Source organism: Engystomops pustulosus, unplaced genomic scaffold, assembly GCF_040894005.1.
Source record: "Engystomops pustulosus unplaced genomic scaffold, aEngPut4.maternal MAT_SCAFFOLD_156, whole genome shotgun sequence".
In the NCBI taxonomy this organism is placed as follows: domain Eukaryota; kingdom Metazoa; phylum Chordata; class Amphibia; order Anura; family Leptodactylidae; genus Engystomops; species Engystomops pustulosus.
Genome location: NW_027285036.1, coordinates 116,353 through 141,470, shown reverse-complemented (window position 1 = coordinate 141,470; position 25,118 = coordinate 116,353). Strand labels below are relative to the sequence as shown.

Sequence of the window (25,118 nt, the reverse complement as noted above, 5' to 3'; positions counted from 1 at the left end):
ACTAAGGGCCCAAATCGCGGTTCTCATTCGGGTTACCCGAATTTTACCATTTTTCGCCGATTTTCCATAAATTGCCCCGGGTTTTTGGATCGCATCAATGTCGGCATGTACGTGATGGAAATCGGGGGGCGTGCCTGTAAGAAAACCCGACGGATTTGGAAAAACCGCTGTATTTTTTTTTTAAAAAAGTGTTGCTTGACAAGCACTTACCTGCACCCGGCCTGGCTTGGTGAACTTCAGTTAACTCCGACGGACTTTAGCGCAGCAGCGACACCTGGTGGACATCGGGCACAGTACCTTAGTGATCGCCGGAAGACCCGAGTCCTCCACAGAGAACGCGCCGCTGGATCGCGAATGGACCGGGTAAGTAAATCTGCCCCATTATTTTGATATTTGTGATTGGTGGGGGGGGGGGGAGTTGGACCTCTAGTACATTTATATTTTAATAAAACTGTATTTTATCGAAAAACATTCTGTGCATTCCATGTGTAACTATAATTGGGTGCGCCTTATACTGGTGCTCCGGACACTAAGTAATCAGTTCCGGTAGCACATGTTTTTGGACCCCTATTGGATGGAATGATATCCGCTGAGTGGCCCCAATCCTTTACACTACAATCTGTCGCACCTGAACCGGCATTGCCCAGAGGTTTGGACACAAAAAGAAAAACCACATGAGCTGATTGGTGTCGATTGCCACCAGGTTGCAGATCTGGCCGGATGTCATCTCTCCCATGGACATGTTGGACGTGGATAGATGCATGATCTTACTGTAGATCTTGGTCTGCAGAAGAGAAGACGATAAATAACTAATAGTTACATCCCCCATCACTAAAACCACAGTCACCCCCTGCAGGTATGGAGCTGGAAAAGCTATTTCCATGGTGGTTCTACTTCGCTCTTTATTAGTGCTGGTTCTGGGGCTCATGTGATGTGCGGTGGCTCTGGGGGTCCTGTGATGTGCGGTGGCTCTGGGGGTCCTGTGATGTGCAATGGCTCTGGGGGCTCCTGTGATGTGCGGTGGCTCTGGGGGCTCCTGTGATGTGCGGTGGCCCTGGGGGCTCCTGGGATGTGTGGTGGTTCTGGGGCTCCTGTGATGTGCGGTGGCTCTGGGGGCTCCTGTGATGTGTGGTGGTTCTGGGGGCTCCTGTGATGTGCGGTGGCTCTGGGGGCTCCTGTGATGTGCGGTGGCTCTGGGGGCTCCTGTGATGTGCGGTGGTTCTGGGGCTCATGTGATGTGCGGTGGCTCTGGGAGGGTCCCATGATGTGCGGTGGCTCTTGGGGCTCCTGTGATGTGCTGTACCTCTGGGGGCTCCTGTGATGTGCGGTGGCTCTGGGGGCTCCTGTGATGTGCTGTACCTCTGGGGGCTCCTGTGATGTGCGGTGGCTCTGGGGGCTCCTGTGATGTGCGGTGGCTCTGGGGGCTCCTGTGATGTGCGGTGGCTCTGGGGGCTCCTGTGATGTGCGGTGGCCCTGGGGGCTCCTGGGATGTGTGGTGGTTCTGGGGCTCCTGTGATGTGCGGTGGCTCTGGGGGCTCTTGTGATGTGTGGTGGTTCTGGGGGCTCCTGTGATGTGCGGTGGCTCTGGGGGCTCCTGTGATGTGTGGTGGTTCTGGGGCTCATGTGATGTGCGGTGGCTCTGGGAGGGTCCCATGATGTGCGGTGGCTCTGGGGGCTCCTGTGATGTGCTGTACCTCTGGGGGCTCCTGTGATGTGCGGTGGCTCTGGGGGTCCTGTGATGTGCGGTGGCTCTGGGGGCTCCTGTGATGTGCGGTGGCTCTGGGGGCTCCTGTGATGTGCGGTGGCTCTGGGGGGGTTCTGTGATGTGCGGTGGCTCTGGGGGCTCCTGTGATGTGCCTCTGGGGGGAGTTCTGTGATGTGCGGTGGCTCTGGGGGCTCCTGTGATGTGTGGTGGCTCTGGGGGCTCCTGTGATGTGTGGTGGCTCTGGGGGCTCCTGTGATGTGTGGTGGCTCTGGGGGCTCCTGTGATGTGTGGTGGCTCTGGGATCTCCTGTGATGTGGGGTGGCTCTGGGGGCTCCTGTGATGTGCGGTGGCTCTGGGGGCTCCTGTGATGTGCGGTGGCTCTGGGGGCTCCTGTGATGTGCGGTGGTTCTGGGGGCTCCTGTGATGTGCGGTGGTTCTGGGGGCTCCTGTGATGTGGGGTGACTCTGGGGGCTCCTGTGATGTGCGGTGGCTCTGGGGGCTCCTGTGATGTGCGGTGGCTCTGGGGGCTCCTGTGATGTGCGGTGGCTCCTGTATGTGGGATGGCTCTGGGGGGTCCCGTGATGTGGGGTGGCTCTGGGGGGTCCCGTGATGTGTGGTGGCCCTGAGGGGTCCCGGGTCCTGATAGCTTTGGTTCTCCTGTGTGGACCTTCTGTGGGTTTTTATGATTGTTGTCCATGGTGTGACCCCTCGCCTGGTCCTCACTGGTAGAGACCACCCGGCCGCATAGTCTGTCCCTCACCCATCACCCGGAGCTGAGGACATGGGTGACAGCTCCAGCAGGAGAAGGAAGATTTACATCAGGGACACTTGGCGCCAGTGGAGATCTGCTTTGTACTATTTATATGGAAACTCCCGTTATCTCCTGCAGCCCCCAAGGTCACTGTGCAGCAACAATACAGACACCAGGAGTCTCTACTGACCCTGCAAACCAGACGCCAAGATCCCATGCTAGACCCCCACCAGACCGCCGTGCCGGGCCCCCCACCAGAGCTGCAGATTCACAGGCTGTTACACTGTTTCCCCCTCTGCAGCTGTGGATAACGGATATGATCAGGATGGGTCCTGGTGGCACCTGTATCGCTCCGCGGAGGTTGATTCCGGTCTCGATGGCGACATAATACGAGGCCTGAAGGAAAGTTCTCTGCAGGAGGAGGGCGAAGAACAGCAGAACGGCCAGGACATAGGCGTTAGCCAAAAACTCCTGGGACGAGATGAAGGGAACCCCGAAAAATACAGTCTGCAAGAGAGAGGAGACACCAGATACTCCCTCACCCGGGCACACACATAGACGGGCACACACATAGATGGGCACACACATAGATGGGCACACACACCCCGGGCACACACATAGATGGGCACACACATAGATGGGCACACACACACCCGGGCACACACATAGATGGGCACACACACACCCGGGCACACACATAGAAGGGCACACACATAGATGGGCACACACACCCCGGGCACACACATAGATGGGCACACACATAGATGGGCACACACACACCCGGGCACACACATAGATGGGCACACACACACCCGGGCACACACATAGATGGGCACACACACATAGATGGGCACACACACACCCGGGCACACACACACATAGATGGGCACACACACACATAGATGGGCACACACCCGAGCACACACATAGATGGGCACACACATCACTCCCCCGGATTTGCCTGGTCATGCAGGGACTTACCCGCGGGTGGTAGGTCTTGTTCTGTTGGCTGAGGTGATGCACGATCCCAGACACGCAGAGCGGACCCGCAAAGCCCAGAATATCTGCCAGGATCCGGAAGACGCTGCTGAGGATGAGGGGTCTCCCAAATGCGTGGCACAGGGCGCCCCAGATGGACCTGGAGCCGGGTGGGCACGGGGAAGACTTGGACTGCGAGGGAACAGGAGACAGCGTTACCTCTGCCCGTCACACAGCTGAGGGTCTGTTACTATGTTATTGGTGCTGATAGATCCACTGCACTGATACACTGCTATGTACATGTAATCAGGAATCACTCCATTCACTGACAGCAAGCAGAATGTGAGATGTACAGCCCTCAGGACTAGACGGAGCAGCACATGTGAGATGTACAGCCCTCAGGACTGGACGGAGCAGCACATGCGAGATGTACAGCCCTCAGGACTAGACGGAGCAGCACATGTGAGATGTACAGCCCTCAGGACTGGACGGAGCAGCACATGTGAGATGTACAGCCCTCAGGACTGGACGGAGCAGCACATGTGAGAAGTACAGCCCTCAGGACTAGACGGAGCAGCACATGTGAGATGCACAGCCCTCAGGACTGGACGGAGCAGCACATGTGAGATGTACAGCCCTCAGGACTAGACGGAGCAGCACATGTGAGATGTACAGCCCTCAGGACTGGACGGAGCAGCACATGTGAGATTTACAGCCCTCAGGACTAGACGGAGCAGCACATGTGAGATTTACAGCCCTCAGGACTAGACGGAGCAGCACATGTGAGATGTACAGCCCTCAGGACTAGACGGAGCAGCACATGTGAGATGTACAGCCCTCAGGACTAGACGGAGCAGCACATGTGAGATTTACAGCCCTCAGGACTGGACGGAGCAGCACATGTGAGATGTACAGCCCTCAGGACTGGACGGAGCAGCACATGTGAGATGTACAGCCCTCAGGACTAGACGGAGCAGCACATGTGAGATGTACAGCCCTCAGGACTGGACGGAGCAGCACATGTGAGATGTACAGCCCTCAGGACTGGACGGAGCAGCACATGTGAGATGTACAGCCCTCAGGACTAGACGGAGCAGCACATGTGAGATGTACAGCCCTCAGGACTGGACGGAGCAGCACATGTGAGATTTACAGCCCTCAGGACTAGACGGAGCAGCACATGTGAGATTTACAGCCCTCAGGACTGGACGGAGCAGCACATGTGAGATGTACAGCCCTCAGTACTGGACGGAGCAGCACATGTGAGATGTACAGCCCTCAGGACTGGACGGAGCAGCACATGTGAGATGTACAGCCCTCAGGACTAGACGGAGCAGCACATGTGAGATGTACAGCCCTCAGGACTGGACGGAGCAGCACATGTGAGATTTACAGCCCTCAGGACTAGACGGAGCAGCACATGTGAGATTTACAGCCCTCAGGACTGGACGGAGCAGCACATGTGAGATGTACAGCCCTCAGGACTGGACGGAGCAGCACATGTGAGATGTACAGCCCTCAGGACTGGACGGAGCAGCACATGTGAGATGTACAACCCTCAGGACTAGACGGAGCAGCACATGTGAGAAGTACAGCCCTCAGGACTAGACGGAGCAGCACATGTGAGATGTACAGCCCTCAGGACTGGACGGAGCAGCACATGTGAGATGTACAGCCCTCAGGACTGGACGGAGCAGCACATGTGAGATGCACAGCCCTCAGGACTAGACGGAGCAGCACATGTGAGAAGTACAGCCCTCAGGACTAGACGGAGCAGCACATGTGAGATGCACAGCCCTCAGGACTGGACGGAGCAGCACATGTGAGATGTACAGCCCTCAGGACTGCACGGAGCAGCACATGTGAGATGTACAGCCCTCAGGACTGGACAGAGCAGCACATGTGAGATGTACAGCCCTCAGGACTGGACGGAGCAGCACATGTGAGATGTACAGCCCTCAGGACTAGACGGAGCAGCACATGTGAGATGTACAGCCCTCAGGACTAGACGGAGCAGCACATGTGAGATGTACAGCCCTCAGGACTGGACGGAGCAGCACATGTGAGATGTACAACCCTCAGGACTAGACGGAGCAGCACATGTGAGAAGTACAGCCCTCAGGACTAGACGGAGCAGCACATGTGAGATGCACAGCCCTCAGGACTGGACGGAGCAGCACATGTGAGATGTACAACCCTCAGGACTAGACGGAGCAGCACATGTGAGATGCACAGCCCTCAGGACTGGACGGAGCAGCACATGTGAGATGTACAGCCCTCAGGACTGGACGGAGCAGCACATGTGAGATGTACAACCCTCAGGACTAGACGGAGCAGCACATGTGAGAAGTACAGCCCCCAGGACTAGACGGAGCAGCACATGTGAGATGTACAGCCCTCAGGACTGGACGGAGCAGCACATGTGAGATGTACAGCCCTCAGGACTGCACGGAGCAGCACATGTGAGATGTACAACCCTCAGGACTAGACGGAGCAGCACATGTGAGAAGTACAGCCCCCAGGACTAGACGGAGCAGCACATATGGCCCCGGGGCCCGGGCACCTTTTGCGCGGTGAAGGCCTGGTTGAGGAGGATGTAGTTGGTGACGGCCCTCATGGCGATGGGCAGCTTGCCGATTGCTTTCAGGTCGATGGGCTTCTTGTGAGCCGTCCTAATGAAGGAGTTCATCCACCAGTACGTCCCTTTCGATAGGAGATTCACGAATGGCTGAAGAAATCGCACCCCCAGGTCCTGCAGGTCCTCAGGCGGCTTGACCTCTCTAGGACACTTGTAGAAAACATATCTCTGAGGAGGGAAATACACAAGAGAAATTGTGGGAAGATGCGACATGGAGGCTCAAGCACAGATATACATACTACACACATCTACACACACATACTACACACACACACATACTACACACACACTACACACACACACACTACACGTACATACTACACACGTACATACTACACACACACATACTACACACACATACTACACACACATACTACACACACACACACTCACACACTACACACACACACACACTACACACACACACTACACACACATACATACTACACACAAAACGTACATACCACACACATATATACACACGTGTACATACTACACACACATACATACTACACACACACTACACACACATACATACTACACACACACAAAACGTACATACCACACACATATATACACACGTGTACATACTACACACACATACATACTACACACACACTACACACACATACATACTACACACACAAAACATACATACTACACACATACATACTACACACACATATATACACACGTGTACATACTACACACATATACATACTACACACACATACATACATATTAACCTCCCTGTATGCCTAGTACACAATAAAGGACGGTTGTTCTTCTACTGGAGTTGGTGGGTGACGTTACTTTGCTCTACCTGAACCGACACTGCACAGCGCACCCTCAGTGCTTATCCTAATCCCAGGACAGAGTCAGGAGACTCAGAGCTTCCCCAGTTTGGGAAAAGATCCATCTTCTACCGGGCTGCACCAACTACCGGGGCTGCACCAACTACCGGGGCTGCACCTACTACAGGGGCTGCACCAACTACCGGGGCTGCACCTACTACCGGGGCTACACCAACTACCGGGGCTACACCAACTACCGGGGCTACACCAACTACCGGGGCTGCACCTACTACCGGGCAGAGGGGGCGCTCTCTACACCCCAGGACGCCGGGCAGAGGGGGACGCTCTCTACACCCCAGGACGCCGGGCAGAGGGGGACGCTCTCTACACCCCAGGATGCCGGGCAGAGGGGGGCGCTCTCTACACCCCAGGACGCCGGGCAGAGGGGGGCGGTCTCTACACCCCAGGACGCCGGGCAGAGGGGGCGCTCTCTACACCCCAGGACGCCGGGCAGAGGGGGCGCTCTCTACACCCCGGGACGCCGGGCAGAGGGGGCGCTCTCTATACCCCAGGACGCCGGGCAGAGGGGGCGCTCTCTATACCCCAGGACGCCGGGCAGAGGGGGCGCTCTCTACACCCCAGGACGCCGGGCTGAGGGGGCGCTCTCTGCACCCCAGGACGCCGGGCTGAGGGGGCGCTCTCTACACCCCAGGACGCCGGGCTGAGGGGGCGCTCTCTACACCCCAGGACGCCGGGCTGAGGGGGCGCTCTCTACACCCCAGGACGCCGGGCAGAGGGGGCGCTCTCTACACCCCAGGACGCCGGGCAGAGGGGGCGCTCTCTACACCCCAGGACGCCGGGCTGAGGGGGCGCTCTCTACACCCCAGGACGCCGGGCTGAGGGGGCGCTCTCTACACCCCAGGACGCCGGGCAGAGGGGGCGCTCTCTATACCCCAGGACGCCGGGCTGAGGGGGGCGCTCTCTATACCCCAGGACGCCGGGCTGAGGGGGGCGCTCTCTATACCCCAGGACGCCGGGCAGAGGGGGCGCTCTCTATACCCCAGGACGCCGGGCAGAGGGGGCGCTCGCTATACCCCAGGACGCCGGGCTGAGGGGGGCGCTCTCTATACCCCAGGACGCCGGGCAGAGGGGGCGCTCTCTATACCCCAGGACGCCGGGCAGAGGGGGTGCTCTCTATACCCCAGGACGCCGGGCAGAGGGGGCGCTCTCTACACCCCAGGACGCCGGGCAGAGGGGGCGCTCTCTACACCCCAGGACGCCGGGCAGAGGGGGCGCTCTCTACACCCCAGGACGCCGGGCAGAGGGGGCGCTCTCTATACCCCAGGACGCCGGGCAGAGGGGGCGCTCTCTACACCCCAGGACGCCGGGCAGAGGGGGGCGCTCTCTACACCCCAGGACGCCGGGCTGAGGGGGGCGCTCTCTATACCCCAGGACGCCGGGCAGAGGGGGCGCTCTCTATACCCCAGGACGCCGGGCAGAGGGGGCGCTCTCTATACCCCAGGACGCCGGGCAGAGGGGGCGCTCTCTACACCCCAGGACGCCGGGCAGAGGGGGCGCTCTCTACACCCCAGGACGCCGGGCAGAGGGGGCGCTCTCTACACCCCAGGACGCCGGGCAGAGGGGGCGCTCTCTACACCCCAGGACGCCGGGCAGAGGGGGCGCTCTCTATACCCCAGGACGCCGGGCAGAGGGGGCGCTCTCTACACCCCAGGACGCCGGGCAGAGGGGGGCGCTCTCTACACCCCAGGACGCCGGGCTGAGGGGGGCGCTCTCTACACCCCAGGACGCCGGGCTGAGGGGGGCGCTCTCTACACCCCAGGACGCCGGGCAGAGGGGGCGCTCTCTATACCCCAGGACGTCGGGCAGAGGGGGCGCTCTCTATACCCCAGGACGCCGGGCAGAGGGGGCGCTCTCTATACCCCAGGACGCCGGGCAGAGGGGGCGCTCTCTATACCCCAGGACGCCGGGCAGAGGGGGCGCTCTCTATACCCCGGGACGCCGGGCAGAGGGGGCGCTCTCTATACCCCGGGACGCCGGGCAGAGGGGGCGCTCTCTATACCCCGGGACGCCGGGCAGAGGGGGCGCTCTCTATACCCCTGGACGCCGGGCAGAGGGGGCGCTCTCTATACCCCAGGACGCCGGGCAGAGGGGGCGCTCTCTATACCCCAGGACGCCGGGCAGAGGGGGTGCTCTCTATACCCCAGGACGCCGGGCAGAGGGGGCGCTCTCTATACCCCAGGACGCCGGGCAGAGGGGGCGCTCTCTATACCCCAGGACGCCGGGAAGAGGGGGCAGAGTGCAGGAACGTCTGGAGTTATATATTTTTTTTCTTATAACAACATGAAATAACATTAGGAAAATCTTATAACAATAATCATTTCCATCATCTATTCTGATTTATATTAGAAATCCGCCCCCCCCACCAACCAACCGGATCTCCCTCCAAATATTAAGCCCCTCCCCTCGCTGGGAATAACTTATTTTTTTCCCCAACTTTAACCTTTTTAATCAATTCTATCCATTCTGCATAAGACGGACTTAGCGTGCCGCAGCGATCCCCCTAAGCCACACCCCCACGCCCCAAATTTTAGCCATATTATTATAATAAAGATCATCTCAATTAAAAAAAATTATAAATTATCCTCATGGGATTTGAGCCTAGAACCTGCAGTGTCCATGAACAATAATAACACAGCGCCCCAACCAACAGAGCTATGACCTCTATGGCTATGTGATTATCAAGGATTAGAATTTTGGTAACTAAGAACTGTGACTGCTACTGTTACACTGTGACACAGATTTACTGCCTTGGTGTATAGGGAGGGATCTTCTCAGAGATTATTGTAATTATTGCGACTATTATTATTATTATTGAGATGATTATTATTATTTTTACTATTATTAATAATCGTCTCCAGAATAATAAAAATAATAAAATTTATAATAATAATAATAATAGTCTCAATAATTACAATAATCTCTGAGAAGATCCCTCTCTATATATCAGTGCATTAGTCTGTATCACAGTGTAAATGGCAGATAACACTTCTTAGTTACCAGAAATCCTCAGCTCTGTATCTCTGGGCTTATAGCTCAGTTAGTTAAGCTCCTGTCTGCAGTGCAGAGGGTCCCAGGTTTGAATCTCAGCCTGGCCAAAACTTTATTTAATTTAATTAAATAAAGATGCTGATCTGAGCCTGATGACGTGGTCCCTGCTCTCCGCTAACCTGACACTTCTCTGAAAAGGATTCCCTCCCGATGTCTGCTCTGGGGAACCCTGGGAGATGCAGTGACCATATATGGACAGATACTGATCTGACCTGATGACGTGGTCCCTGCTCTCTGCTAAGCCGACACTTCTCTGAAAAGGATTCCCTGCCCAATGTCTGCTCTGGGGAACCCTAGGAGATGCAGTGACCATATATGGACAGATGCTGATCTGACCTGATGACGTGGTCCCTGCTCTCCGCTAAGCCGACACTTCTCTGAAAAGGATTCCCTCCCGATGTCTGCTCTGGGGAACCCTAGGAGATGCAGTGACCATATATGGACAGATGCTGATCTGAAGCTGATGACGTGGTCCCTGCTCTCTGCTAACCTGACACTTCTCTGAAAAGGATTCCCTCCCGATGTCTGCTCTGGGGAACCCTAGGAGATGCAGTGACCATATATGGAAAGAGATCTGAACCTGATGACGTGGTCCCTGCTCTCCGCTAACCTGACACTTCTCTGAAAAGGATTCCCTCCCGATGTCTGCTCTGGGGAACCCTAGGAGATGCAGTGACCATATATGGACAGATGCTGATCTGAAGCTGATGACGTGGTCCCTGCTCTCTGCTAAGCCGACACTTCTCTGAAAAGGATTCCCTCCCGATGTCTGTACAAGCCATTCTGTACTATGGGTTCAGGCTTTGAAAGTATTTACTATGGGGACACAGCGCCGGGACATGCGGGACCTGGGGGGAAAATCTGTGACAATCTGACAGCTGCCCGTGACGCGGGGCAGAGGTAAGAAAAACGGGACTTTCCCAGCAAAATCGGGACGGTTGGAAGCTATGGCTCATCCTGTACAAATTAGAAAATTTTTTCCAATTATACAGGCCCCCAGCAGCTATACAGGCCCCCCGCAGCTATACAGGCCCCCCGCAGCTATACAGGCCCCCCCCCCCGCAGCTATACAGCCCCCCCCGCAGCTATACAGGCCCCCCCCCGCAGCTATACAGGCCCCCCCCCCCCCCCGCAGCTATACAGGCCCCCCCGCAGCTATACAGGCCCCCGCAGCTATACAGGCCCCTGCAACTAAAGAGGCCCCCGCAGCTATACAGGCCCCCCGCAGCTATACAGGCCCCCCGCAGCTATACAGGCCCCCCGCAGCTATACAGGCCCCCCGCAGCTATACAGGCCCCCACAGCTATAGATACCACCGCAGCTATACAGGCCCCCCGCAGCTATACAGGCCCCCGCAACCGTAGATGCTCCTGCAACCGTAGATGCCCTCAGGTCAATATATATAGGTCAATATCACCCCATATCCAAAGATATATGCCACCGCAGCTATAGAGGCCCCCCGCAGCTATACAGGCCCTGTAGCTATACAGGCCCCCGCAACTATACAGGCCCCCCGCAACTATACAGGCCCCCACAACCGTAGATGCCCCCGCAACCGTAGATGCCCCCGCAACCGTAGATGCCTCGCAACCGTAAATGCCCCTGCAAGCGTAAATGCCCCCGCAACTGTAGATGCCCCCAGCATTGAATCCGAAGCAAAACCCTTTCTGAACATTGAGAAAACCTGAACTACGATGCGGATCAGAACCTCATTTAGAGGATGGAAAATGTAACCCACGAGGTCCTGGTCAGGGCTCCATCGAGGCCTCATTTATTGTTTGCTGGATTTCTTCCCCCGACAAGGGACCCCCCAAAATGTCCTTCTCTACTGGAAGGGAAAGGAGCGGTGTCCAGGACTACATCCAGTTCATTGAATTCATTGAAGAATTAAATTCCGACTGGAATAGGGAAGAGTAAAATTTACTAAAACTTTCCAAAATATCCCCCCCCCCCCCCCCGTTCCTGGAGAATCTTTCCCTCCTGATTCCGGATGAGATGAATCCCATCATTCTGCCTTCTCCTGCTCACCCTCGTATCCAAAAGTTTTTATGGTTTTCCTACTTCCAAAAATTCCTCTGTCTGGAATAAAAAAATGTTATGTGGAGCCTTTTCTTGTGCAAATACATTCTAGGCCCAAAAAGATTGTCCCTATTTTATACGGAAGGGGCATCTGCGACCCACTGTGGTATCAGCTCTACCTCTTCTTCAGCCGAAAGACCTCAAAGATATCACTAAAATACAAGCCGCGTAAAAATCCTTTCCAGGTGCCCAAACCTTATATTCAAAGCCTGCCAGGAGCTTCTTAAAGAAAGAGAGGGGTCCGCTGGGAGCTCCTCAGGGGAGTAGATGTATTTGAGGGGTCTATTGGGAGCTCCTCGGGGGCAGAGGTATATTTCAGTGGTTCACTGGGAGTTCCTCAGGGGAGTAGATGTATTTGAGGGGTCTATTGGGAGCTCCTCGGGGGCAGAGGTATATTTCAGTGGTCCACTGGAAGTTCCTCAGGGGAGTAGATGTATTTGAGGGGTCTTATGGGAGCTCCTCGGGGGTGGAGGTATATATTTTAGTGGTCCACTGGGAGCTCCTCAGGGGAGAAGATGTATTTCAGGGGTCTATTGGGAGCTTCTCGGGGGCGGAGGTATATTTCAGTGGTCCACTGGGAGTTCCTCAGGGGAGTAGATGTATTTGAGGGGTCTATTGGGAGCTTCTCGGGGGCAGAGGTATATTTCAGTGGTCCACTGGGAGCTCCTCAGGGGAGTAGATGTATTTGAGGGGTCTTATGGGAGCTCCTCGGGGGTGGAGGTATATATTTTAGTGGTCCACTGGGAGCTCCTCAGGGGAGAAGATGTATTTCAGGGGTCTATTGGGAGCTTCTCGGGGGAGGAGATATATTTCAGTGGTCCACTGGGAGCTCCTCAGGGGAGTAGATGTATTTGAGGGGTCTATTGGGAGCTTCTCGGGGGCAGAGGTATATTTCAGTGGTCCACTGGGAGCTCCTCAGGGGAGTAGATGTATTTGAGGGGTCTATTGGGAGCTCCTCGGGGGCAGAGGTATATTTCAGTGGTCCACTGGAAGCTCCTCAGGGGAGTAGATGTATTTGAGGGGTCTATTGGGAGCTTCTCGGGGGCTGAAGTATATTTCAGTGGTCCGCTGGGAGCTCCTCAGGGGAGGACCTATATGTGAGTGGTGTATTTGGAGCTCCTCAGGGGAGGAACTTAATTTTAGTGTGGTATTGGGAGCTCCTCAGGGGAGGAGCTATAGTTTAGAAGTTTATTATGGCCATTATCACTCACTTGCCTGCAAGTTTTGTTCCCACGTGGCGTTTTTGCATTTTATATCTACGACTAAGGAGACTTTCCCAATATGTATACATAACTATATTATATATTATACGGTGCACAGAGCACTCAAATAAATAACATATATGTGTAGCTACCCTTTACATACAAGTGCATACAAGATATTGGATGCATACATACATACATACATCCTGACACCTACACATACTGGCAGAGATTTATCAGTAGTGCAATATGTAAAATATGCAGCCTCCTCCCTCCTGTGCAGTCTGTACTATGTGCAGTGTCCTCCCTCCTGTGCAGTCTGTACTATGTGCAGTGTCCTTCCTCCTGTGCAGTCTGTACTATGTGCAGTGTCCTCCCTCCTGTGCAGTCTGTACTATGTGCAGTGTCCTCCTCCTGTGCAGTCTGTACTATGTGCAGTGTCCTCCCTCCTGTGCAGTATGTACTATGTGCAGTGTCCTCCCTCCTGTGCAGTCTGTACTATGTGCAGTCTCCTCTCTCCTGTGCAGTCTGTACTATGTGCAGTGTCCTCCCTCCTGTGCAGTCTGTACTATGTGCAGTGTCCTCCCTCCTGTGCAGTCTGTACTATGTGCAGTGTCCTCCCTCCTGTGCAGTCTGTACTATGTGCAATCTCCTCCCTCCTGTGCAGTCTGTACTATGTGCAGTGTCCTCCCTCCTGTGCAGTCTGTACTATGTGTAGTGTCCTCCCTCCTGTGCAGTCTGTACTATGTGTAGTGTCCTCCCTCCTGTGCAGTCTGTACTATGTGTAGTGTCCTCCCTCCTGTGCAGTCTGTACTATGTGTAGTGTCCTCCCTCCTGTGCAGTCTCCTCCCTCCTGTGCAGTCTCCTCCCTCCTGTGCAGTCTGTACTATGTGCAGTGTCCTCCCTCCTGTGCAGTCTGTACTATGTGCAGTGTCCTCCCTCCTGTGCAGTCTGTACTATGTGCAATCTCCTCTCTCCTGTGCTGTCTGTACTATGTGCAGTGTCCTCCCTCCTGTGCAGTCTGTACTATGTGCAGTGTCCTCCCTCCTGTGCAGTCTGTACTATGTGCAGTGTCCTCCCTCCTGTGCAGTCTGTACTATGTGCAGTGTCCTCCCTCCTGTGCAGTCTGTACTATGTGCAGTGTCCTCCCTCCTGTGCAGTCTGTACTATGTGCAGTGTCCTCCCTCCTGTGCAGTCTGTACTATGTGCAGTGTCCTCCCTCCTGTGCAGTCTGTACTATGTGCAGTGTCCTCCCTCCTGTGCAGTCTGTACTATGTGCAGTGTCCTCCCTCCTGTGCAGTCTGTACTACGTGCAGTGTCCTCCCTCCTGTGCAGTCTGTACTACGTGCAGTGTCCTCCCTCCTGTGCAGTCTGTACTACGTGCAGTGTCCTCCCTCCTGTGCAGTCTGTACTACGTGCAGTGTCCTCCCTCCTGTGCAGTCTGTAATATGTGCAGTGTCCTCCCTCCTGTGCAGTCTGTACTATGTGCAGTGTCCTCCCTCCTGTGCAGTCTGTACTATGTGCAATCTCCTTTCTCCTGTGCAGTCTGTACCATGTGCAGTGTCCTCCCTCCTGTGCAGTCTGTACTATGTGCAATCTCCTCTCTCCTGTGCAGTCTGTATTATGTGCAGTGTCCTCCCTCCTGTGCAGTCTGTACTATATGTAGTGTCCTCCCTCCTGTGCAGTCTGTACTATGTGTAGTGTCCTCCCTCCTGTGCAGTCTCCTCCCTCCTGTGCAGTCTCCTCCCTCCTGTGCAGTCTGTACTATGTGCAGTGTCCTCCCTCCTGTGCAGTCTGTACTATGTGCAGTGTCCTCCCTCCTGTGCAGTCTGTACTATGTGCAGTGTCCTCTCTCCTGTGCAGTCTGTACTATGTGCAGTGTCCTCCCTCCTGTGCAGTCTGTACTATGTGTAGTGTCCTCCCTCCTGTGCAGTCTGTACTATGTGTAGTGTCCTCCCTCCTGTGCAGTCTGTACTATGTGCAGTGTACTCCCTCCTGTACAGTCTGTAGTATGTGCAGTGTCCTCCCTCCTGTGCAGTGTGTACTATGTGCAGTGTCCTCCCTCCTGTGCAGTGTGTACTATGTGCAGTGTCCTCCCTCCTGTGCAGTCTGTACTATATGCAGTCACCTCCCCTCCTGTGCAGTCTGTACTATATGCAGTGTCCTCCCTCCTGTGCAGTCTGTACTTTGTGCAGTGTCCTCCCTCCTGTGCAGTCTGTACTATGTGCAGTGTCCTCCCTCCTGTGCAGTCTGTACTATGTGCAGTGACCTCCCTCCTGTGCAGTCTGTCCTATGTGCAGTGTCCTCCCTCCTGTGCAGTCTGTCCTATGTGCAGTCTCCTCCCTCCTGTGCAGTCTGTTCTATGTGCAGTCTCCTCCCTCCTGTGCAGTCTGTACTATGTGCAGTGTCCTCCTCCTGTGCAGTCTGTACTATGTGCAGTGTCCTCTCTCCTGTGCAGTCTGTACTATGTGCAGTGTCCTCTCTCCTGTGCAGTGTCCTTCCCCCTGTGCAGTCTGTACTATGTGCAGTCTCCTCCCTCCTGTGCAGTCTGTACTATGTGCAGTGTCCTCCCTCCTGTGCAGTCTGTACTATGTGCAGTGTCCTCCCTCCTGTGCAGTCTGTACTATGTGCAGTGACCTCCCTCCTGTGCAGTCTGTCCTATGTGCAGTGTCCTCCCTCCTGTGCAGTCTGTACTATGTGCAGTGTCCTCCCTCCTGTGCAGTCTGTACTATGTGCAATCTCCTCTCTCCTGTGCAGTCTGTACTATGTGCAGTGTCCTCCCTCCTGTGCAGTCTGTACTATGTGCAGTGTCCTCCCTCCTGTGCAGTCTGTACTATGTGCAGTGTCCGCCCTCCTGTGCAGTCTCCTCCCTCCTGTGCAGTCTGTACTATGTGCAGTGTCCTCCCTCCTGTGCAGTCTGTACTATGTGCAGTGTCTTCCCTCCTGTGCAGTCTGTACTATGTGTAGTGTCCTCCCTCCTGTGCAGTCTCCTCCCTCCTGTGCAGTCTGTACTATGTGCAGTGTCCTCCCTCCTGTGCAGTCTGTACTATGTGCAGTGTCCTCCCTCCTGTGCAGTCTGTACTATGTGCAGTGTCCTCCCTCCTGTGCAGTCTGTACTATGTGCAGTGTCTTCCCTCCTGTGCAGTCTGTACTATGTGTAGTGTCCTCCCTCCTGTGCAGTCTGTACTATGTGCAGTGTCCTCCCTCCTGTGCAGTCTGTACTATGTGCAGTGTCCTCCCTCCTGTGCAGTCTGTACTATGTGCAGTGTCCTCCCTCCTGTGCAGTCTGTACTATGTGCAGTGTCTTCCCTCCTGTGCAGTCTGTACTATGTGTAGTGCCCTCCCTCCTGTGCAGTCTCCTCCCTCCTGTGCAGTCTGTACTATGTGCAGTGTCCTCCCTCCTGTGCAGTCTGTACTATGTGCAGTGTCTTCCCTCCTGTGCAGTCTTTACTATGTGCAGTGTCCTCCCTCCTGTGCAGTCTCCTCCCTCCTGTGCAGTCTGTACTATGTGCAGTGTCCTCCCTCCTGTGCAGTCTGTACTATGTGCAGTGTCCTCCCTCCTGTGCAGTCTGTACTATGTGTAGTGTCCTCCCTCCTGTGTAGTGTCCTCCCTCCTGTGCAGTCTCCTCCCTCCTGTGCAGTCTCCTCCCTCCTGTGCAGTCTGTACTATGTGCAGTGTCCTCCCTCCTGTGCAGTCTCCTCCCTCCTGTGCAGTCTGTACTATGTGCAGTGTCCTCCCTCCTGTGCAGTCTGTACTATGTGCAGTGTCCTCCCTCCTGTGCAGTCTGTACTATGTGCAGTCTCCTCCCTCCTGTGCAGTCTCCTCCCTCCTGTGCAGTCTGTACTATGTGCAGTGTCCTCCCTCCTGTGCAGTCTGTACTATGTGCAGTGTCCTCCCTCCTGTGCAGTCTGTACTATGTGCAGTGACCTCCCTCCTGTGCAGTCTGTCCTATGTGCAGTGTCCTCCCTCCTGTGCAGTCTGTACTATGTGCAATCTCCTCTCTCCTGTGCAGTCTGTACTATGTGCAGTCTCCTCCCTCCTGTGCAGTCTGTACTATGTGCAGTGTCCTGCCTCCTGTGCAGTCTGTACTATGTGCAGTCTCCTCTCTCCTGTGCAGTCTGTACTATGTGCAGTCTCCTCCCTCCTGTGCAGTCTGTACTATGTGCAGTGTCCTCCCTATTGTGCAGTCTGTACTATGTGCAGTGTCCTCCCTCCTGTGCAGTCTGTACTATGTGCAGTGTCCTCCCTCCTGTGCAGTCTGTACTATGTGTAGTGTCCTCCCTCCTGTGCAGTCTCCTCCCTCCTGTGCAGTCTCCTCCCTCCTGTGCAGTCTCCTCCCTCCTGTGCACCCATTCATGCACAGACCTTGTGACATTACTCACCCGCACTCTGATGACATTAACCTCCACAACCAGCAGCATGCCGTAGAGAATCGCCAATAATCCGGTGAGACAGAAGCGCAGCTGTAGGAATCCGACGCCATTGTCACAAAACTTCACAAACTTGATGGTTTTGGTAATAAAAGCCAAAGTCCAGTAAACCAATAACGCTGCGGGGGAGGGAGGAGAGATCCAGTAGTATAGAATCATGGGTAATGCTACACAGCCTGTATTATCTGCTGTACAGTGCACTGCCTCTATATACTACACACCCTGTATTATCTGCTGTACAGTGCACCGCCTCTATATACTACACACCCTGTATTATCTGCTGTACAGTGCACTGCCTCTATATACTACACAGCCCTGTATTATCTGCTGTACAGTGCACTGCCTCTATATACTACACACCCTGTATTATCTGCTGTACAGTGCACTGCCTCTATATACTACACAGCCTGTATTATCTGCTGTACAGTGCACTGCCTCTATATACTACACACCCTGTATTATCTGCTGTACAGCGCACTGCCTCTATATACTACACACCCTGTATTATCTGCTGTACAGTGCACTGCCTCTATATACTACACACCCTGTATTATCTGCTGTACAGTGCACTGCCTCTATATACTACACACCCCTGTATTATCTGCTGTACAGTGCACTGCCTCTATATACTACACACCCTGTATTATCTGCTGTACAGTGCACTGCCTCTATATACTACACCCCCTGTATTATCTGCTGTACAGTGCACTGCCTCTATATACTACACACCCTGTATTATCTGCTGTACAGTGCACTGCCTCTATATACTACACACCCTGTATTATCTGCTGTACAGTGCACTGCCTCTATATACTACACAGCCCTGTATTATCTGCTGTACAGTGCACTGCCTCTATATACTACACACCCTGTATTATCTGCTGTACAGGGCACTGCCTCTATATACTACACACCCTGTATTATCTGCTGTACAGTGCACTGCCTCTATATACTACACAGCCTGTATTATCTGCTGTACAGCGCACTGCCTCTATATACTACACACCCTGTATTATCTGCTGTACAGTGCACTGCCTCTATATACTACACACCCTGTATTATCTGCTGTACAGTGCACTGCCTCTATATACTACACACCCTGTATTATCTGCTGTACAGTGCACTGCCTCTATATACTACACAGCCCTGTATTATCTGCTGTACAGTGCACTGCCTCTATATACTACACACCCTGTATTATCTGCTGTACAGTGCACTGCCTCTATATACTACACAGCCCTGTATTATCTGCTGTACAGCGCACTGCCTCTATATACTACACACCCTGTATTATCTGCTGTACAGTGCACTGCCTCTATATACTACACACCCTGTATTATCTGCTGTACAGTACACCGCCTCTATATACTACACACCCTGTATTATCTGCTGTACAGTGCACTGCCTCTATATACTACACACCCTGTATTATCTGCTGTACAGTGCACTGCCTCTATATACTACACACCCTGTATTATCTGCTGTACAGCGCACTGCCTCTATATACTACACACCCTGTATTATCTGCTGTACAGTGCACTGCCTCTATATACTACACAGCCCTGTATTATCTGCTGTACAGTGCACTGCCTCTATATACTACACACCCTGTATTATCTGCTGTACAGTGCACTGCCTCTATATACTACACACCCTGTATTATCTGCTGTACAGTGCACTGCCTCTATATACTACACAGCCCTGTATTATCTGCTGTACAGTGCACTGCCTCTATATACTACACAGCCCTGTATTATCTGCTGTACAGTGCACTGCCTCTATATACTACACACCCTGTATTATCTGCTGTACAGTGCACTGCCTCTATATACTACACAGCCCTGTATTATCTGCTGTACAGTGCACTGCCTCTATATACTACACACCCTGTATTATCTGCTGTACAGTGCACTGCCTCTATATACTACACACCCTGTATTATCTGCTGTACAGTGCACTGCCTCTATATAATACACACCCTGTATTATCTGCTGTACAGCGCACTGCCTCTATATACTACACACCTTGTATTATCTGCTATACAGTGCACTGCCGCTATATACTACACAGCCCTGTATTATCTGCTGTACGGTGCACTGCCTCTATATACTACACACCCTGTATTATCTGCTGTACAGTGCACTGCCTCTATATACTACACAGCCCTGTATTATCTGCTGTACAGTGCACTGCCTCTATATACTACACACCCTGTATTATCTGCTGTACAGTGCACTGCCTCTATATACTACACACCCTGTATTATCTGCTGTACAGTGCACTGCCTCTATATACTACACAGCCCTGTATTATCTGCTGTACAGTGCACTGCCTCTATATACTACACACCCTGTATTATCTGCTGTACAGTGCACTGCCTCTATATACTACACACCCTGTATTATCTGCTGTACAGTGCACTGCCTCTATATACTACACACCCTGTATTATCTGCTGTACAGTACACTGCCTCTATATACTACACACCCTGTATTATCTGCTGTACAGTGCACTGCCTCTATATACTACACAGCCCTGTATTATCTGCTGTACAGTGCACTGCCTCTATATACTACACAGCCCTGTATTATCTGCTATACAGTGCGCTGCCTCTATATACTACACAGCCCTGTATTATCTGCTGTACAGTGCGCTGCCTCTATATACTACACACCCTGTATTATCTGCTGTACAGTGCACTGCCTCTATATACTACACACCCTGTATTATCTGCTGTACAGTGCACTGCCTCTATATACTACACAGCCCTGTATTATCTGCTGTACAGTGCACTGCCTCTATATACTACACAGCCCTGTATTATCTGCTGTACAGTGCACTGCCTCTATATACTACACAGCCCTGTATTATCTGCTGTACAGTGCACTGCCTCTATATACTACACACCCTGTATTATCTGCTGTACAGTGCACTGCCTCTATATACTACACACCCTGTATTATCTGCTGTACAGTGCACTGCCTCTATATACTACACACCCTGTATTATCTGCTGTACAGTGCACTGCCTCTATATACTACACACCCTGTATTATCTGCTGTACAGCGCACTGCCTCTATATACTACACAGCCCTGTATTATCTGCTGTACAGCGCACTGCCTCTATATACTACACACCCTGTATTATCTGCTGTACAGTGCACTGCCTCTATATACTACACAGCCTGTATTATCTGCTGTACAGCGCACTGCCTCTATATACTACACACCCTGTATTATCTGCTGTACAGCGCACTGCCTCTATATACTACACACCCTGTATTATCTGCTGTACAGTGCACTGCCTCTATATACTACACAGCCCTGTATTATCTGCTGTACAGTGCACTGCCTCTATATACTACACAGCCCTGTATTATCTGCTGTACAGTGCACTGCCTCTATATACTACACACCCTGTATTATCTGCTGTACAGTGCACTGCCTCTATATACTACACAGCCCTGTATTATCTGCTGTACAGCACACTGCCTCTATATACTACACACCCTGTATTATCTGCTGTACAGTGCACTGCCTCTATATACTACACACCCTGTATTATCTGCTATACAGTGCACTGCCTCTATATACTACACACCCTGTATTATCTGCTGTACAGTGCACTGCCTCTATATACTACACACCCTGTATTATCTGCTGTACAGTGCACTGCCTCTATATACTACACACCCTGTATTATCTGCTGTACAGTGCACTGCCTCTATATACTACACACCCTGTATTATCTGCTATACAGTGCACTGCCTCTATATACTACACACCCTGTATTATCTGCTGTACAGTGCACTGCCTCTATATACTACACACCCTGTATTATCTGCTGTACAGTGCACTGCCTCTATATACTACACACCCTGTATTATCTGCTGTACAGTGCACTGCCTCTATATACTACACAGCCCTGTATTATCTGCTGTACAGCGCACTGCCTCTATATACTACACACCCTGTATTATCTGCTGTACAGTGCACTGCCTCTATATACTACACAGCCCTGTATTATCTGCTGTACAGTGCACTGCCTCTATATACTACACACCCTGTATTATCTGCTGTACAGTGCACTGCCTCTATATACTACACACCCTGTATTATCTGCTGTACAGTGCACTGCCTCTATATACTACACAGCCCTGTATTATCTGCTGTACAGTGCACTGCCTCTATATACTACACAGCCCTGTATTATCTGCTGTACAGTGCACTGCCTCTATATACTACACAGCCCTGTATTATCTGCTGCCTATACCCCAGGCTGACATCACCTACTGTATAGTTACTAGGGTTAGTTATAGGGGTAGTAGTTATAGTTACTAGGGGTAGTTATAGGGGTAGTAGTTATAGTTACTAGGGGTAGTTATAGGGGTAGTAGTTATAGTTACTAGGGTTAGTTATAGGGGTAGTAGTTATAGTTACTAGGGGTAGTTATAGGGGTAGTAGTTATAGTTACTAGGGGTAGTTATAGGGGTAGTAGTTATAGTTACTAGGGTTAGTTATAGGGGTAGTAGTTATAGTTACTAGGGGTAGTTATAGGGGTAGTAGTTATAGTTACTAGGGGTAGTTATAGGGGTAGTAGTTATAGTTACTAGGGGTAGTTATAGGGGTAGTAGTTATAGTTACTAGGGGTAGTTATAGGGGTAGTAGTTATAGTTACTAGGGGTAGTTATAGGGGTAGTAGTTATAGTTACTAGGGGTAGTTATAGGGGTAGTAGTTATAGTTACTAGGGTAGTTATAGGGGTAGTAGTTATAGTTACTAGGGGTAGTTATAGGGGTAGTAGTTATAGTTACTAGGGGTAGTTATAGGGGTAGTAGTTATAGTTACTAGGGGTAGTTATAGGGGTACTAGTTATAGTTACTAGGGTTAGTTATAGGGGTAGTAGTTATAGTTACTAGGGGTAGTTATAGGGGTAGTATTAGTTACTAGGGGTAGTAGTTATAGTTAGTAGGGGTAGTATTAGTTACTAGGGTTAGTTATAGGGGTAGTATTAGTTACTAGGGGTAGTTATAGGGGTAGTATTAGTTACTGGGGGTAGTTATAGGGATATTAGTTACTAGGGGTAGTTATAGGGGTAGTATTAGTTACTGGGGGTAGTTATAGGGATATTAGTTACTAGGGGTAGTTATAGGGGTATTAGTTACTAGGGGTAGTTATAGGGGTAGTATTAGTTACTAGGGGTAGTTATAGGGGTATTAGTTAGTAGGGGTAGTTATAGGGGTATTAGTTTCTAGGGGTAGTTATAGGGGTATTAGTTAGTAGGGGTAGTTGTAGGGGTATTAGTTACTAGGGGTAGTTATAGGGGTAGTATTAGTTACTAGGGGTAGTTATAGGGGTATTAGTTAGTAGGGGTAGTTATAGGGGTATTAGTTACTAGGGGTAGTTATAGGGGTAGTATTAGTTACTAGGGGTAGTTATAGGGGTATTAGTTTGTAGGGGTAGTTATAGGGGTATTAGTTACTAGGGGTAGTTATAGGGGTATTAGTTACTAGGGGTAGTTATAGGGGTAGCCTCTCGCACTGTTATTCTAGGATACATAATTGATGAGTCTGGAATATTCTGGAGCGCTGCCAGTCCCAGTGACACCAGACACGTCCACGACTCCTCACACAGCGACAGCCAAGAGAACGTGTCGCAGGACAGGACATGAGAGCTGCGGGGTCACATGGATCCTGGGGGAGGGGGGGGGGGGGGTCACCTGTATGTTGGGGGTCACGGGTACTGAGGAGTCACATGAGTGCTGTGGGGTGGGGGGTCACGTGTGCCGGGGGGGGGGGTGTAACATGATTGGTGCATTATCCTATGTAGTATCACCCCCCCCCCCCCTATAGAGAGGTGTCATGTGACGTCAGCTACAGAGGTGGTGGTGGATGTCACCCTCTTCCAGGTTACATTGTGGTGATGGTGTGGGGAGGTAAGTGACCGTGGTGCGTCCAGTCACATGACCCCATTGTCGTGCCGCCCCCCACTCACCTATTAGTAGCTTTGGGAAGTTGGAGGTCTCAATGTTGTGGTAGTAGATGACAGATGTGATGCCGGCCAGGAAGGCCATGACCGCCGGCATGTAGAGGTGCAGGTGCTGGGACTGCGAGAACCTGGACCTGAGGAGAACCACCAGACAAGTCATCAAGTGTCTCATAGTAACGAGAGAGGATGATGGGAGTGATGGGGCCCCTGGCGCTGCTGGGAAATATCCTGCATGTCAATGAGGGAATCTTCTAGATTATTCATTAGATAGTGGAAGCGATGAGAACTATACGACATAACGATGATCCATGAATATCGCCTGGAGGAGGAAGGATCCTCAAAATCCAAGTGGAAAATCACATTTCAGTGGAAATACCTCAAGGTTCAGTAGTGTGACCTCCATGTGCCTGTATGACCTCCCTACAACACCTCGGCATGCTCCTGATGAGGTCAGTAGTGTGTGTGACCTCCACGTGCCTGTATGACCTCCCTACAACACCTCAGCATGCTCCTGATGAGGCTCAGTATTGTGTGTGGCCTCCACGTGCCTGTATGACCTCCCTACAACACCTCGGCATGCTCCTGATGAGGCTCAGTATTGTGTGTGGCCTCCACGTGCCTGTATGACCTCCGTACAACACCTCGGCATGCTCCTGATGAGGCTTAGTATTGTGTGTGGCCTCCATGTGCCTGTATGACCTCCGTACAACACCTCGGCATGCTCCTGATGAGGCTTAGTATTGTGTGTGGCCTCCACGTGCCTGTATGACCTCCGTACAACACCTCGGCATGCTCCTGATGAGGCTCAGTATTGTGTGTGGCCTCCACGTGCCTGTATGACCTCCCTACAAAACCTCGGCATGCTCCTGATGAGGCTCAGTATTGTGTGTGACCTCCATGTGCCTGTATGACCTCCCTACAACACCTCGGCATGCTCCTGATGAGGCTCAGTATTGTGTGTGGCCTCCACGTGCCTGTATGACCTCCCTACAACACCTCGGCATGCTCCTGATGAGGCTCAGTATTGTGTGTGGCCTCCACGTGCCTGTATGACCTCCCTACAACACCTCGGCATGCTCCTGATGAGGCTCAGTATTGTGTGTGGCCTCCATGTGTCTGTATGACCTCCCTACAGCACCTCGGCCTGCTCCTGATGAGGCTCAGTATTGTGTGTGGCCTCCACGTGCCTGTATGACCTCCCTACAACACCTCGGCATGCTCCTGATGAGGCTCAGTATTGTGTGTGGCCTCCACGTGCCTGTATGACCTCCCTACAACACCTGGGCATGCTCCTGATGAGGTTCAGTATTGTGTGTGGCCTCCATGTGCCTGTATGACCTCCCTACAACTCCTCAGCATGTTCCTGATGAGACTCAGTATTGTGTGTAGCCTCCACGTGCCTGTATGACCTCCCTACAACACCT

General features: G+C 52.5%; 1 protein-coding gene across 1 annotated transcript in view; it reads right to left on the bottom strand.

Moving 5' to 3' along the window:
- The window catches only part of LOC140108608 (ATP-binding cassette sub-family C member 8-like), a 112,974-nt gene that overhangs the window by 74,747 nt on the left and 13,109 nt on the right, over window positions 1–25,118 (bottom strand). Inside the window, 6 exon segments of the mRNA XM_072131860.1 lie at window positions 629–784; window positions 2,799–2,963; window positions 3,438–3,626; window positions 5,998–6,240; window positions 17,660–17,826; window positions 23,701–23,828. Coding sequence (XP_071987961.1) covers window positions 629–784; window positions 2,799–2,963; window positions 3,438–3,626; window positions 5,998–6,240; window positions 17,660–17,826; window positions 23,701–23,828 — 1,048 coding nt within the window.